The sequence below is a fragment of the Ylistrum balloti genome, unplaced genomic scaffold (genome assembly GCF_031769215.1).
Source record: "Ylistrum balloti isolate Yb309-2 unplaced genomic scaffold, AGI_CSIRO_Ybal_v1 Utg369916, whole genome shotgun sequence".
Taxonomy (NCBI): Eukaryota; Metazoa; Mollusca; class Bivalvia; order Pectinida; family Pectinidae; genus Ylistrum; species Ylistrum balloti.
Window position 1 is genome coordinate 1,048,312 of NW_026782036.1, and position 14,799 is coordinate 1,063,110.

General features: G+C 32.2%; 1 protein-coding gene across 1 annotated transcript; it reads right to left on the minus strand.

The window, feature by feature from the left end:
* On the minus strand, window positions 1-14,466 carry LOC132546800 (sodium/glucose cotransporter 4-like). The gene is made up of 12 exons (XM_060210517.1): window positions 14,359-14,466; window positions 13,429-13,500; window positions 12,591-12,695; window positions 11,479-11,538; window positions 11,100-11,204; window positions 10,216-10,321; window positions 9,397-9,528; window positions 2,274-2,424; window positions 1,531-1,699; window positions 1,189-1,404; window positions 590-719; window positions 1-203 (listed from the first exon to the last, which is right to left on the minus strand). Exons 1-12 carry the CDS (start codon window positions 14,464-14,466, stop codon window positions 1-3), a joined length of 1,557 nt encoding a protein of 518 aa, XP_060066500.1.
* Window positions 14,467-14,799: the final 333 nt, after the last annotated feature.

The following is a 14,799-nucleotide window of genomic DNA, read 5'->3' on the forward strand; positions in this document are numbered from 1 at the left end:
TTACCCAAAGAACCCCCATAGGAACATGCCAATCACCATAAGGAGGATTGCATTAACGTTGACGAAAACCTTCCATTTAGGTACCTCCCTGATATCCGTCAGCACGCTCTGTTTGGCCGTTACTTCTTCAGATTCAATAACCTCTTTCGGAGGTTCATATCCACATATAAGGTAGACGAACGACTTCCATCTTGAAATTTCAACTGCATCAAACAAAAGAACAAATAGAAACAACTGAGTTAAGTCAATTCCTCATATAAACTGAAGAAATTTTAACAAATAAATTATTCAACTTTGAATGATGAACAAACCTACACTATAATGAGGTGTCTGTTAACCAAACGTAAACATTTAAAGCTTGTGAAATAACGACGATGATGACCAAATGCATGATTTATAGGGCGTCTTAAACATGTAAACATAAAGACTGACCTTCTTTGGAATGGACCAAAATTTATTATGAGTTCATATTTTAAGCATTGTAATCTGTGATACAATATGTTGTTTAACTGGTTGGTTAAAATAATTTCGTACTACAAAGGAACTCTACACCAATAGAATAAACATATGTAAGTAATATTCCTTCCACCTGGCCTTTCTTTGAGCTCTGTAATCCGTTTTAGTCTAGCCTCTTCTGATATTCTGTTTGTCTCCTTTTCTTCCTCGAAAGGAACTCTTTCCATAGTGCTGTGTCGTGTCCACCACGTGAGTCTTACTAACTGTGGATGGGATGGATCGAATTGGATCGTTACTTATCATTTGACTGATTCATCTCTATTTAAGAATTTAACTGTTTTGTTATGGCATTTATGATCATTATAAATGATACATCGTTGCAGGCACACACCAAACTGCGCGCTGTGATTTTAAATTAAAATAATTTGTTTGCGACAGCGAAATCAGTGGAACAGTCATTTTGATGGCGGAGCATTCCCATAATGATGTTATGGGAATCACTTATCGTATCTAAAATTCACGTTTTATGTAGTCCAAAAGGTTTCATTTCATAAAGAATATTTAAATATTGAAGTGGCAGTGGTCTTAAGTGAAAAATATTCAAACTCTCTAAATAATGCTGAATGCATTTAAGTTTATGTTGGTGTATAATAACCACAATCCCGATAGAGACATACTGACTGTCTATTTCGACTGGTACACTTATCATTATGTCATAGCTGGAACACTCACGTGCTTAGGGTGGATCGGCTGAGTAAGTATTGATATAATGATAGTGGTAAACAGGCTAATGAAGAACAGGATGATTGTAAAGTGTAGGAAATGAACTTGTGATAAGAAACTTGGTCTAAATTCCTCTTCTCCACAGGCTGGAGACCCATAGCCGAAGTCTAATCCGAGACGAATTAATCCAACCAGAAGCCCTACCATCAAACCCCAGAAGGCCCCCTGAAATAAACGTATGAAAATGCTGAAAACTACATTGTATCATATGTTTCAATTGTAAATATATGTATATATATGTGTACCATAAATCAGATTTCAGCAAAACACCATATTTATCAATGAGCTTACTGATTCGTTGGTACGTGTCCAAAGCATTGCTAGCAGGAAAAGGGAGAGAACCGGCGGAACTAGGTATCCACTGACAGATTGAATGTAGTTGAAGAGTTGTCCTCCTTGAGATGCTCGAAGAACAGGAATCCATATTATACTCACAACGACGAGGACAAGCACAAATACTCTGGAAAAACAGCATCGTAATATTTTTTCCATCGCAATATGTGATCATGATTTAATAAAATTATGTCAATGCGACATTACCAACGTATGAATCGATTGACCAACTAGTGTTTAAATGCACATAATTTTCTGCATAAAATCTTTGAAATAAAATTAAAATGAAGCAACAGCATTTGTCATTTCAAAAGAATGTTATAGCGAATCTGTTAACATGACAAGAACATTTAAATTTCAACATGCTTTAGTCTTCTAGCTGATACTATCAACGAAACCTTAATTTGAGAGCACGCTACAATATAGGAAAAACTTTCGATACCAAATATGCGTAACTTGATAACAGATTTACTAGCAAACCAAATAAAAAGGAAACCCACCATGATTATCGCTATCCTTTGGAAGTTATCTAATTTAGAAGTAGTTTGAGATAAATATTAATGCGTTTAGAACAGATGTGATGTTTCTTCGGTGAAAAAAGATATAATAAATTATGCATTGCATAATAATGATGTAATACATCAAACTGAATTTTGCACTTTTAAAATAACACATCAATTAATCGAAAGAGGACAGAATACCTTCCCACGATAAGAAGCTCGCCATCAGACGACTTTGGACGAAGTCGCTTCCATATGTCTAAGGTAAATATTGTAGTTGTACTGTTAAATACTGACGAGAGGGAACTCATCAAAGCCGCCATCATAGCGGCTAGCATCAGACCCTTTAGTCCTAAATAACAAGATAGAATGATATGTGAACATGACAGCATGTAATAATCAGCTTTGCGCCGAGCATCAAAGAGGCGAAATTTTCTTAAAGTTTTTTTCAACTTTTACGATAATATGACCATAAAGAAGAAGAAAGAAATAATTATGATTACAGTTTGGAGATTAATATTGAGTTATGCAAATAAGATTTTATCTACTTCCCATTTTGGCTTGGTTTAAACTTACGGATAATTGTTCTATTGTAGGATATAACACGGATAATTGTATGTTCTATTGTAGGATATAACACGGATAATTGTATGTTCTATTGTAGGATATAACACGGATATTTGTTCTATTGTAGGATATAACACGGATAATTGTATGTTCTATTGTAGGATATAACACGGATAATTGTTCTATTGTAGGATATAACACGGATAATTGTATGTTCTATTGTAGGATATAACACGGATAATTGTTCTATTGTAGGATATAATACTATTGTAGGATATAACACGGATAATTGTATGTTCTATTGTAGGATATAACACGGATATTTGTTCTATTGCAGGATATAACACGGATAACTGTTCTATTGTAGGATATAACACGGATAATTGTATGTTCTATTGTAGGATATAACACGGATAATTGTTCTATTGTAGGATATAACACGGATAATTGTATGTTCTATTGTAGGATATAACACGGATAATTGTTCTATTGTAGGATATAACACGGATATTTGTTCTATTGTAGGATATAACACGGATAATTGTTCTATTGTAGGATATAACACGGATAATTGTTGTTCTATTGTAGGATATAACACGGATAATTGTTCTATTGTGATATAACACGGATAATTGTTCTATTGTAGGATATAACACGGATAATTGTATGTTCTATTGTAGGATATAACACGGATAATTGTATGTTCTATTGTAGGATATAACACGGATAATTGTATGTTCTATTGTAGGATATAACACGGATAATTGTTCTATTGTAGGATATAACACGTATATTTGTTCTATTGTAGGATATAACACGGATAATTGTATGTTCTATTGTAGGATATAACACGGATAATTGTTCTATTGTAGGATATAACACGGATAATTGTTCTATTGTAGGATATAACACGGATAATTGTATGTTCTATTGTAGGATATAACACGGATAATTGTATGTTCTATTGTAGGATATAACACGGATAATTGTTCTATTGTAGGATATAACACGGATAATTGTTCTATTGTAGGATATAACACGGATAATTGTTCTATTGTAGGATATAACATGGATAATTGTATGTTCTATTGTAGGATATAACACGGATAATTGTATGTTCTATAGTATATCCGGATAATTGTTCCATTGAAGGATATAACACGGATAATTGTTCTATTGTAGGATATAACACGGATAATTGTTCTATTGTAGGATATAACACGGATAACTGTTCTATTGTAGGATATAACTCGGATAATTGTATGTTCTATTATAGGATATAACACGGATAATTGTTCTATTGTAGGATATAACACGGATAATTGTTCTATTGTAGGATATAACACGGATAATTGTATGTTCTATTGTAGGATATAACACGGATAATTGTTCTATTGTAGGGATAATTGTTCTATTGTAGGATATAACACGGATAATTGTTCTATTGTAGGATATAACACGGATTATTGTTCTATTGTAGGATATAACACTGATAATTGTTCTATTGTAGGATATAACACGGATATTTGTTCTATTGTAGGATATAACACGGATAATTGTTCTATTGTAGGATATAACACGGATAATTGTTCTATTGTAGGATATAACACGGATAATTGTTGTTCTATTGTAGGATATAACACGGATAAATTGTAGGATATAACACGGATAATTGTTCTATTGTAGGATATATGTTCTATTGTAGGATATAACACGGATAATTGTTCTATTGTAGGATATAACACGGATAATTTTATGTTCTATTGTAGGATATAACACGGATAATTGTATGTTCTATTGTAGGATATAACACGGATAATTGTTCTATTGTAGGATATAACACGGATAATTGTATGTTCTATTGTAGGATATAACACGGATAATTGTATGTTCTATTGTAGGATATAACACGGATAATTTTTCTATTGTAGGATATAACACGGATACTTGTATGTTCAATTGTAGGATATAACACGGATAATTGTATGTTCTATTGTAGGATATAACACGGATAATTGTTCTATTGTAGGATATATCACGGATAATTGTTCTATTGTAGGATATAACACGGATAATTGTTCTATTGTAGGATATAACACGGATAATTGTTCTATTGTAGGATATAACACGGATAATTGTATGTTCTATTGTAGGATATAACACGGATAATTGTTCTATTGTAGGATATAACACGGATACTTGTATGTTCAATTGTAGGATATAACACGGATAATTGTTCTATTGTAGGATATAACACGGATAATTGTATGTTCTATTGTAGGATATAACACGGATAATTGTATGTTCTATTGTAGGATATAACACGGATAATTGTTCTATTGTAGGATATAACACGGATAATTGTTCTATTGTAGGATATAACACGGATATTTGTTCTATTGTAGGATATAACACGGATAATTGTATGTTCTATTGTAGGATATAACACGGATGATTGTTCTATTGTAGGATATAACACGGATACTTGTTCTATTGTAGGATATAACACGTATAATTGTTCTATTGTAGAATATAACACGGATAATATAACACGGTTGTTCTATTGTAGGATATAACACGGATATTGTAGGATATAACACGGATTGTTCTATTGTAGGATATAACACGGATAATTGTATGTTCTATTGTAGGATATAACACGGATAATTGTTCTATTGTAGGATATAACACGGATATTTGTTCTATTGTAGGATATAACACGGATAATTGTATGTTCTATTGTAGGATATAACACGGATAAACACGGATAATTGTTCTATTGTAGGATATAACACGGATAATTGTTCTATTGTAGGATATAACACGGATAATTGTTCTATTGTAGGATATAACACGGATAATTGTTCTATTGTAGGATATAACACGGATAATTGTATGTTCTATTGTAGAATATAACACGGATAATTGTTCTATTGTAGGATATAACACGGATAATTGTTCTATTTTTGGATATGACACGGATAATATAGGATATAACACGGATAATTGTATGTTCTATTGTAGGATATAACACGGATAATATAACACGGATATTGTTCTATTGTAGGATATAACACGGATAATTGTAGGATATAACACGGATAATAGTTCTATTGTAGGATATAACACGGATAATTGTTCTATTGTAGGATATAACATGGATAATTGTATGTTCTATTGTAGGATATAACACTGATAATTGTTCTATTGTAGGATATAACACGGATAATTGTTCTATTGTAGGATATAACACGGATAATTGTTCTATTGTAGGATATAACACGGATAATTGTATGTTCTATTGTAGGATATAACACGGTATGTTCTATTGTAGGATATAACACGGATAATTGTTCTATTGTAGGATATAACACGGATATTTGTTGTATTGTAGGATATAACACGGATAATAGTATGTTCTATTGTAGGATATAACACGGATAATTGTATGTTCTATTGTAGGATATAACACGGATAATTGTTCTATTGTAGGATATAACACGGATAATTGTTCTATTGTAGGATATAACACGGATAATTGTATGTTCTATTGTAGGATATAACACGGATAATTGTTCTATTGTAGGGTATAACACGGATAATTGTTCTATTGTAGGATATAACACGGATAATTGTTCTATTGTAGGATATAACACGGATAATTGTTCTATTGTAGGATATAAATAATTGTTCTATTGTAGGATATAACACGGATAATTGTTCTATTGGATATTGTTGTTCTATTGTTCTTGTTCTATTGTAGGATATAACACGGATAATTGTTCTATTGTAGGATATAACACGGATAACGGATAATTGTTCTATTGTAGGATATAACACGGATATAACACGGATAATTGTTGTTCTATTGTAGGATATAACACGGATAATTGTTCTATTGTAGGATATAACACGGTTCTATAATATAACACGGATAATTGTTCTATTGTAGGATATAACACGGATAATTGTTCTATTGTAGGATATAACACGGATAATTGTTCTATTGTAGGATATAACACGGATAATTGTTCTATTGTAGGATATAACACGGATAATTGTTCTATTGTAGGATATAACACGGATAATTGTTCTATTGTAGGATATAACACAGATAATTGTATGTTCTATTGTAGGATATAACACGGATAATTGTTCTATTGTAGGATATAACACGGATAATTGTATGTTCTATTGTAGGATATAACACGGATAATTGTATGTTCTATTATAGGATATAACACGGATACTTGTTCTATTGTAGGATATAACACGGATAATTGTATGTTCTATTGTAGGATATAACACGGATAATTGTTCTATTGTAGGATATAACACGGATATTGTAGGATATAACACGGATAATTGTTCTATTGTAGGATATAACACGGATAATTGTATGTTCTATTGTAGCATATAACACGGATAATTGTTCTATTGTAGGATATAACACGGATAATTGTTCTATTGTAGAATATAACACGGATAATTGTTCTATTGAAGGATATAACACGGATAATTGTATGTTCTATTGTAGGATATAACACGGATAATTGTTCTATTGTAGGATATAACACGGATAATTGTATGTTCTATTGTAGGATATAACACGGATAATTGTATGTTCTATTGTATAGGATATAACACGGATAATTGTTCTATTGTAGGATATAACACGGATAATTGTTCTATTGTAGGATATAACACGGATAATTGTTCTATTGTAGGATATAACACGGATAATTGTTCTATTGTAGGATATAACACGGATAATTGTTCTATTGTAGGATATAACACGGATAATTGTATGTTCTATTGTAGGATATAACACGGATAACTGTATGTTCTATTGTAGGATATAACACGGATAATTGTTCTATTGTAGGATATAACACGGATAATTGTATGTTCTATTGTAGGATATAACACGGATAATTGTTGTTCTATTGTAGGATATAACACGGATAATTGTTGTTCTATTGTAGGATATAACACGATAATTGATAATTGTTCTATTGTAGGATATAACACGGATAATTGTTCTATTGTAGGATATAACACGGATAATTGTTCTATTGTAGGATATAACACGGATATTTGTTCTATTGTAGGATATAACACGGATAATTGTTCTATTGTAGGATATAACACGGATAATTGTATGTTCTATTGTAGGATATAACACGGATAATTGTTCTATTGTAGGATATAACACGGATAATTGTTCTATTGTAGGATATAACACGGATAATTGTATGTTCGGATAATTGTGTTCTATTGTAGGATATAACACGGATAATTGTTCTATTGTAGGATATAACACGGATAATTGTTCTATTGTAGGGTATAGAACGGATAATTGTATATTCTATTGTAGGATATAACACGTATAATTGTATGTTCTATTGTAGGATATAACACGTATAATTGTATGTTCTATTGTAGGATATAACACGGATATTTGTTCTATTGTAGGATATAACACGGATAATTGTTCTATTGTAGGATATAACACGGATAATATTGTAGGATATAACACGGATAATTGTTCTATTGTAGGATATAACACGGATAATTGTTCTATTGTAGGATATGATAGGATATAACACGGATAATTGTTCTATATGATATTGTTCTATTGTAGGATATAACACAGATAATTGTATGTTCTATTGAAGGATATAACACGGATAATTGTTTTATTGTAGGATATAACACGGATAATTGTTCTCTTGCAGGATATAACACGGATAACTCTTCTATTGTAGGATATAACACGGATAATTGTATGTTCTATTGTAGGATATAACACGGATAATTGTTCTATTGTAGGATATAACACGGATAATTGTTCTATTGTAGGATATAACACGGATAATTGTTCTATTGTAGGATATAACACGGATAATTGTATGTTCTATTGTAGGATATAACACGGATAATTGTATGTTCTATTGTAGGATATAACACGGATAATTGTATGTTCTATTGAAGGATATAACACGGATAATTGTTTTATTGTAGGATATAACACGGATGATTGTTCTATTGTAGGATATAACACGGATACTTGTTCTATTGTAGGATATAACACGTATAATTGTATGTTCTATTGTAGAATATAACACGGATAATTGTTCTATTGTAGGATATAACACGGATAATTGTTCTATTGTAGGATATAACACGTATAATTGTTCTATTGTAGAATATAACACGGATAATTGTTCTATTGTTCTATTGTAGGGATATAACACGGATAATTGTTCTATTGTGATATAACACGGATAATTGTTCTATTGTAGGATATAACACGGATAATTGTTCTATTGTAGGATATAACACGGATAATTGTTCTATTGTAGGATATAACACGGATAATTGTATGTTCTATTGTAGGATATAACACGGATAATTGTATGTTCATAAAGTTGTAATGAGATTCCAGGACTCACCAGTGGTGCTAAGGGCCTAAAATTGTAATTAATGGAAATAACACGGAAAATTTGATGATTAAAACTACAAATATGATTTTAAATTATATTGGTAACTGTATGCTTATTTTTGTCCTAATAGATTGTTAAAACAATGCTATTATGTTAGTATCCATACTTATTATGTGTTATATTGTGTTATATCATATGTTATATGATATTTTGTTACATAGAAAAAAAATATATATACTCGATCATGAGTGGAGATTGTCATGAACTTATATCGCTTTTAACACGATAACATGAACATCAATATTATTTGCCGTGTTTTATTAAGTAAAAGGATGTCAACTTAGCGGCACCATCAAGCTTACTTAGCACCATTAAGACAAGAGATCCAGCCACCATTATAACCGTCTGTAATGTGTCCGTATACATCACAGCCTTCAATCCTCCTGTAAAATAATAGTAGTTATAGCATCAGGGTATCTTAGGCAAGGGAAACAATGCAAGACCTTAGACAAACATCAATGTATGACAAAATTGTTTATTAATATAACAACAATATAATTAGTATTATGTTGACTTTATTTCCCTTCTTTGATAAATCATCAAGAATCTTGTTACCGGGGTAATCAATACTATTGTAATAGTTTAAGATTATTATAATAAACAAGTATATAGATGACGTTGAGTAGTTTGATTTATGTTTTCAGCAAATGCAACTGACGGCGTTATCAAAAATAAAATCAGAATTCATGCTATTTCCTAGTTCCTAATTAGTGTACATTGCATTTGTAAAGATGTACATTTTTGTTATGACGACATTGAAATTACTTCACATTGTTTATATGCCGTCGGCACTGGTTGGTTTATTTTCGTAATTTTCGATATGTTGTATCTGTGAAGAGTTGTTTGTAATGAAAAAGTTATCACTAACATTCAATACCAAACGTAGATGTAATTTTAACATGAACGATCGAACATACCGTAAATCAGCTACAAAACATAAAGTGAAAAATCCAAGTAATATCAATGTTGATGAAACGGTGTCTTTGGAAAGAAGGAAGTTAACGCCCACGTGTTTACAAGATGTATTGCTTCTCATTGTAATACATCGAGCGGGATACTGATGTACCAACCTGAGACAGTATACAGAGCAGATATTCCTAACAACAGGAAAACTCCCGCGTATAGGTCCCATCCTACAGCCTGCTGTATGAATATTGTTCCCGCAAACATGTCAACCTAAAGATACAACTGACTAGGCTGGATACAAATGCGACATCAAATGTTCAAGGTCCAAAGAGAATGCAACGAATCAAGCAAGCTATTTCTTACATGTTTTGTCTATTACACACAGCTCCGGTTCTGTTTGTTTGCCAAAGGGAAGATATTTTAAAACAGTTTTAACTATTCACATTATACTTCAACAATTGGCCAACACGAAAGGTAACATTAACACTTCGTAGTCTATGATAACATAAATCTTTACTCAATCCTTCCCATGTTAACACTCAATCCTTCCCATGTTAACACTCAATCCTTCCCATGTTAACACTCAATCCTTCCCATGTTAACACTCAATCCTTCCCATGTTAACACTCAATCCTTCACATGTTAACACTCAATCCTTCCCATGTTAACACTCAATCCTTCCCATGTTAACACTCAATCCTTCCCATGTTAACACTCAATCCTTCACATGTTAACACTCAATCCTTCCCATGTTAACACTCAATCCTTCACATGTTAACACTCAATCCTTCACATGTTAACACTCAATCCTTCACATGTTAACACTCAATCCTTCCCATGTTAACACTCAATCCTTCCCATGTTAACACTCAATCCTTCACATGTTAACACTCAATCCTTCCCATGTTAACACTCAATCCTTCACATGTTAACATACATGTTTCATGTATTAAATAAAGACGTCTCTTTTATTTGAATACGGGTGATCGTTCATTAGACAATTTTTTAACGAAAAAATATACAGTATGGTTCAAGGTTCCTTACTTACGGATATTTTAGTGAAGACATATATGAGAAGCGATAATACTGCCATGTAGATCTGGAGACGTTGACCACCAAACCTTCTCATGAGGTACTCCGGTAAGGTGTATACCTGCAAACAGATATACATATATCTATAAATGGTATCTTTAGCATACAGCATATAAATAATTATCATTTACTTACAGAAATGAAGCTTTATAACGAGAAACAAAAAGTGCATCTCCCGTTTCTATCAGTGCCACACCTTTGGCAGTCCAATGCATGATCACATAAAGACAATACAACTGTAGAATACAACTTAAGTTATCATCTGACATATACTTGCTATTCGAAAAAAAGTGTTTCGTCAGGAAACTTCTAACAGCAATGGTGTCCAGACATACCCCGCTTGAAATGTAGATGGGTACAAAAAGCCATCCCAACAGCAGTAGACAGAACAATCCCTACAAATAGACACATATATCAATGGTTCATTTAGTTATTGATTTACTATCATGACCTTTCGGCAGATGAAAAAAGGGAAATTAGAAGGAATTAAGTGAAATTGAAAGCAGAGTAGAGAACATGAGAAGAAATGGAGTCGTATATCTCGCCAGTGAGTACTAACAAAATAAGTTCACAACAAGGCCACTATAATACAGTTATGAATACAAATGACGACCAAATTGGTGACATTTTATTTTATTAAATTAGATAGTGTCATGATATTAACACAAAAATTTAAGACTCAAATACAACATTACTTGATATAGATTTCAGTAAACTGTAGTTGTCATCTTAAGGGTACAAGAGCGGCTACTGCCTAATAGTCTAATCAGGTTGAAAAACATCGCCACAAAGACACTTCTAAATGAAGACAAAATGTCCTTCCCATTCAGAATACAGAAGAGGTTGAGAAGAGAAATCGGAAAGAGGTGAAGACGTTACTTGAATACCAACTATGTTTTACAAGGTGACCGTTACAATGTATAACTAAGCAGCACAAAATAAACTATGACAGTAAACCAGCCTAGTCATTGGATATCGGCTGAAGCAAAATAGTCATCAATGACAAAGTCCTTTTATGTACTCTAATATATGTAAATTCTAGCGTTATCTGTTGTTGATACAGTCCTTATAGTAACAAGGTTATGTCACTTACATGGCAACCATAGATTGGTACCTATATAAACATGATCTAAGATAGAAATAGGACGCGTGATTTACTAACATATAATTCTTTAGGCGGCGACGAAAGATACAAATGTATATATTTGCTGATAGAACGTATTTACGTAATTACAACACAAACTCAAATTTAATCAATAGACATACAGAAGAGGTAATACATGAAAAGCGAGCGAACAAATTAATACAAATTGAGCGAAATATGTGAGGGAGTAAATAAATGTGTGGTCGAGAATAGCAGATCATGTCAATATACTTAGAATTAAAATATTTCAAGTTTTTTAGGCATAGATTTCAAGAAAAAGATGCAAGGAATTGTGTTACTTACATTTAATTCATAACTAGCCACCGCAATTCCGTTTGCCGCTCCTGTTCCAGCAAGACCAACAAAGCTTCCGCTGCCAATGTTACTGGAGAACAGTGATGCACCTATCTATAAAGTAACAAAAGTGTACAGTTTTACTGCTTGAACTAGAAACTTATCAATAAATAATCCACCATTATTCATTAATATTAAACACTCTTATATTTACACGTTTTCGCTGAAATAACCGTTTTTAGGTAACCTAGATGTGAATCTATAGCGGTAACTTTCAATAAACATGGCGGTTTTGTTAGATGACAGACTTTGATATTTGATAATTACGGATGATTTTCAGTTCAAGATTTCCTAGAATAATTGCATGAAAATGCAAGTAAAATACCGTGTTTGGTTACATTAAGGGTATGTTTAATACCAATGTTGAAATGCTATCATTTTGTGTTTGTTTAATCTTTAATGATCATTGAACTGTCCCGGATTTTATTGTAGATACCGATGTTTCCAGTGGTGTAATTGTCATAGTGTTATTACAAATGTATACACATTGGTATCTTTACAACAGTAGAGCGAGACTACGCAGAACCCAATAAACGTTATAAAAATCAAATAATTATCGTGTCTTTTATGTCATTTACAAGTGTTTTTTTTTTTATCTATTTGCAACTTTGGGTAAACTGATATAATTGTGCTTAGTTCTTAGTTATTCTACATTAGGAATTTCCATAATATATTCATTAGATAAAAGATCTGTGTATATTTATGCTGTCAGGACCAAGTGTGTGTTTTTTTTTATAAAGTAAGGACAGGGAACATTGTGTTTACAGTGTACTACATTTTGTCTTACCGCAAACCACAGCATATCCCTGCCTGCTAGGAAATAACCGCTGACACTGCCTCGCTCTGTTCTGACGGTTGCCTACACAGGTAATATAAACATACTGAGACTCCAGGGTAATGTCGGATTACACTTCACGAATAGAAATGAGGAATTAAGTAAATAAAGAAGGCGTGTCAGAACATACTTTGAAATAAATTAACTTTGAATAAATAATTGTGTGAAAGCCAGTGGGTACGCCAGGTAAACAAAATGGTACTGACAAAGTTGCTAATATTAAAGAGTACTATACATAAATATCTTATTAAAAGAACAATAAGAAAAATCCCATTTCCCAGTTTCTTAGAATATCAAACTCATCAATACGCCATTTTTCAAAACTTAAACAATGAAAATTTAAACCGTCGAAATAATCCCTTAATGGATAATTCTGAAATTACGAAAAAAAAAACAAAAAAAACCGAAAACATTTATGATATAACGTATCTGATAATACGTTAGATAAATTATTAACAACCAACCAACTTGTTAAGCCATTAGTAATATAGCTTCGTATATTCCTCTACCTACACCTATTTATCAGGTATTGTCTGTGAATATCATTGAGTGAAATAAGTGTAAGTAAAAAAAGAAATATATATAGATGTATGTGCATATAAAATGTTCACCTTTTTAAACATCTATCTACAGGGCACATATCTATATAAATACCTTCATAACCAGTGACCTATATCAGTTCACAGTGTGACATGAACATTGTATTTTTGCCGTAGGAAATGTTAGGATAAAATTTTTTTCATTTTTTAAAAACAAAATCAGCCAAATATCCAAAAAGTAACGGAAACAAAAACCAATATTAAGAAGAATAAAACAACAAAATTAATTATCATGAGTTAATATACAGAAAATGACAAGAACTTTAAAAGTCTTGAAACTTACCCATATTCCTGTTGCTAGACAGAAGACGAGATATATAACGATCACAACGATATCGACGGTACCCAAAGTTGCTGATGAGAAAGCCGAGCCTGTTGCATTAGATGACATTGTTGTAATTGCTGTTTTTGTCGTTGTTGTTGATGATGTTACTACAGCTGTCAGTACCGTGTCGCCATGTTCTTGTTATCTGTCACTGCTGTGACAGTCGCATTCCTCGTATCGTAATAAAGGTTGTGTTGCTACAGAGTTATCAGTAAGGTCCCGAACGATTTACAATATATCAAAACGAAACATTGTTAATCCGTCCTACGTGAAATATACACAACGGAGGGCACTAACAGTTGTCGTCTACTTCAGTGGTGTACAGGTAACTGCTGCCTTCCTTTAAGGACGCCACTATTCACATCACGTGTCTATGTACCTAGGATCGTCCGCCATATA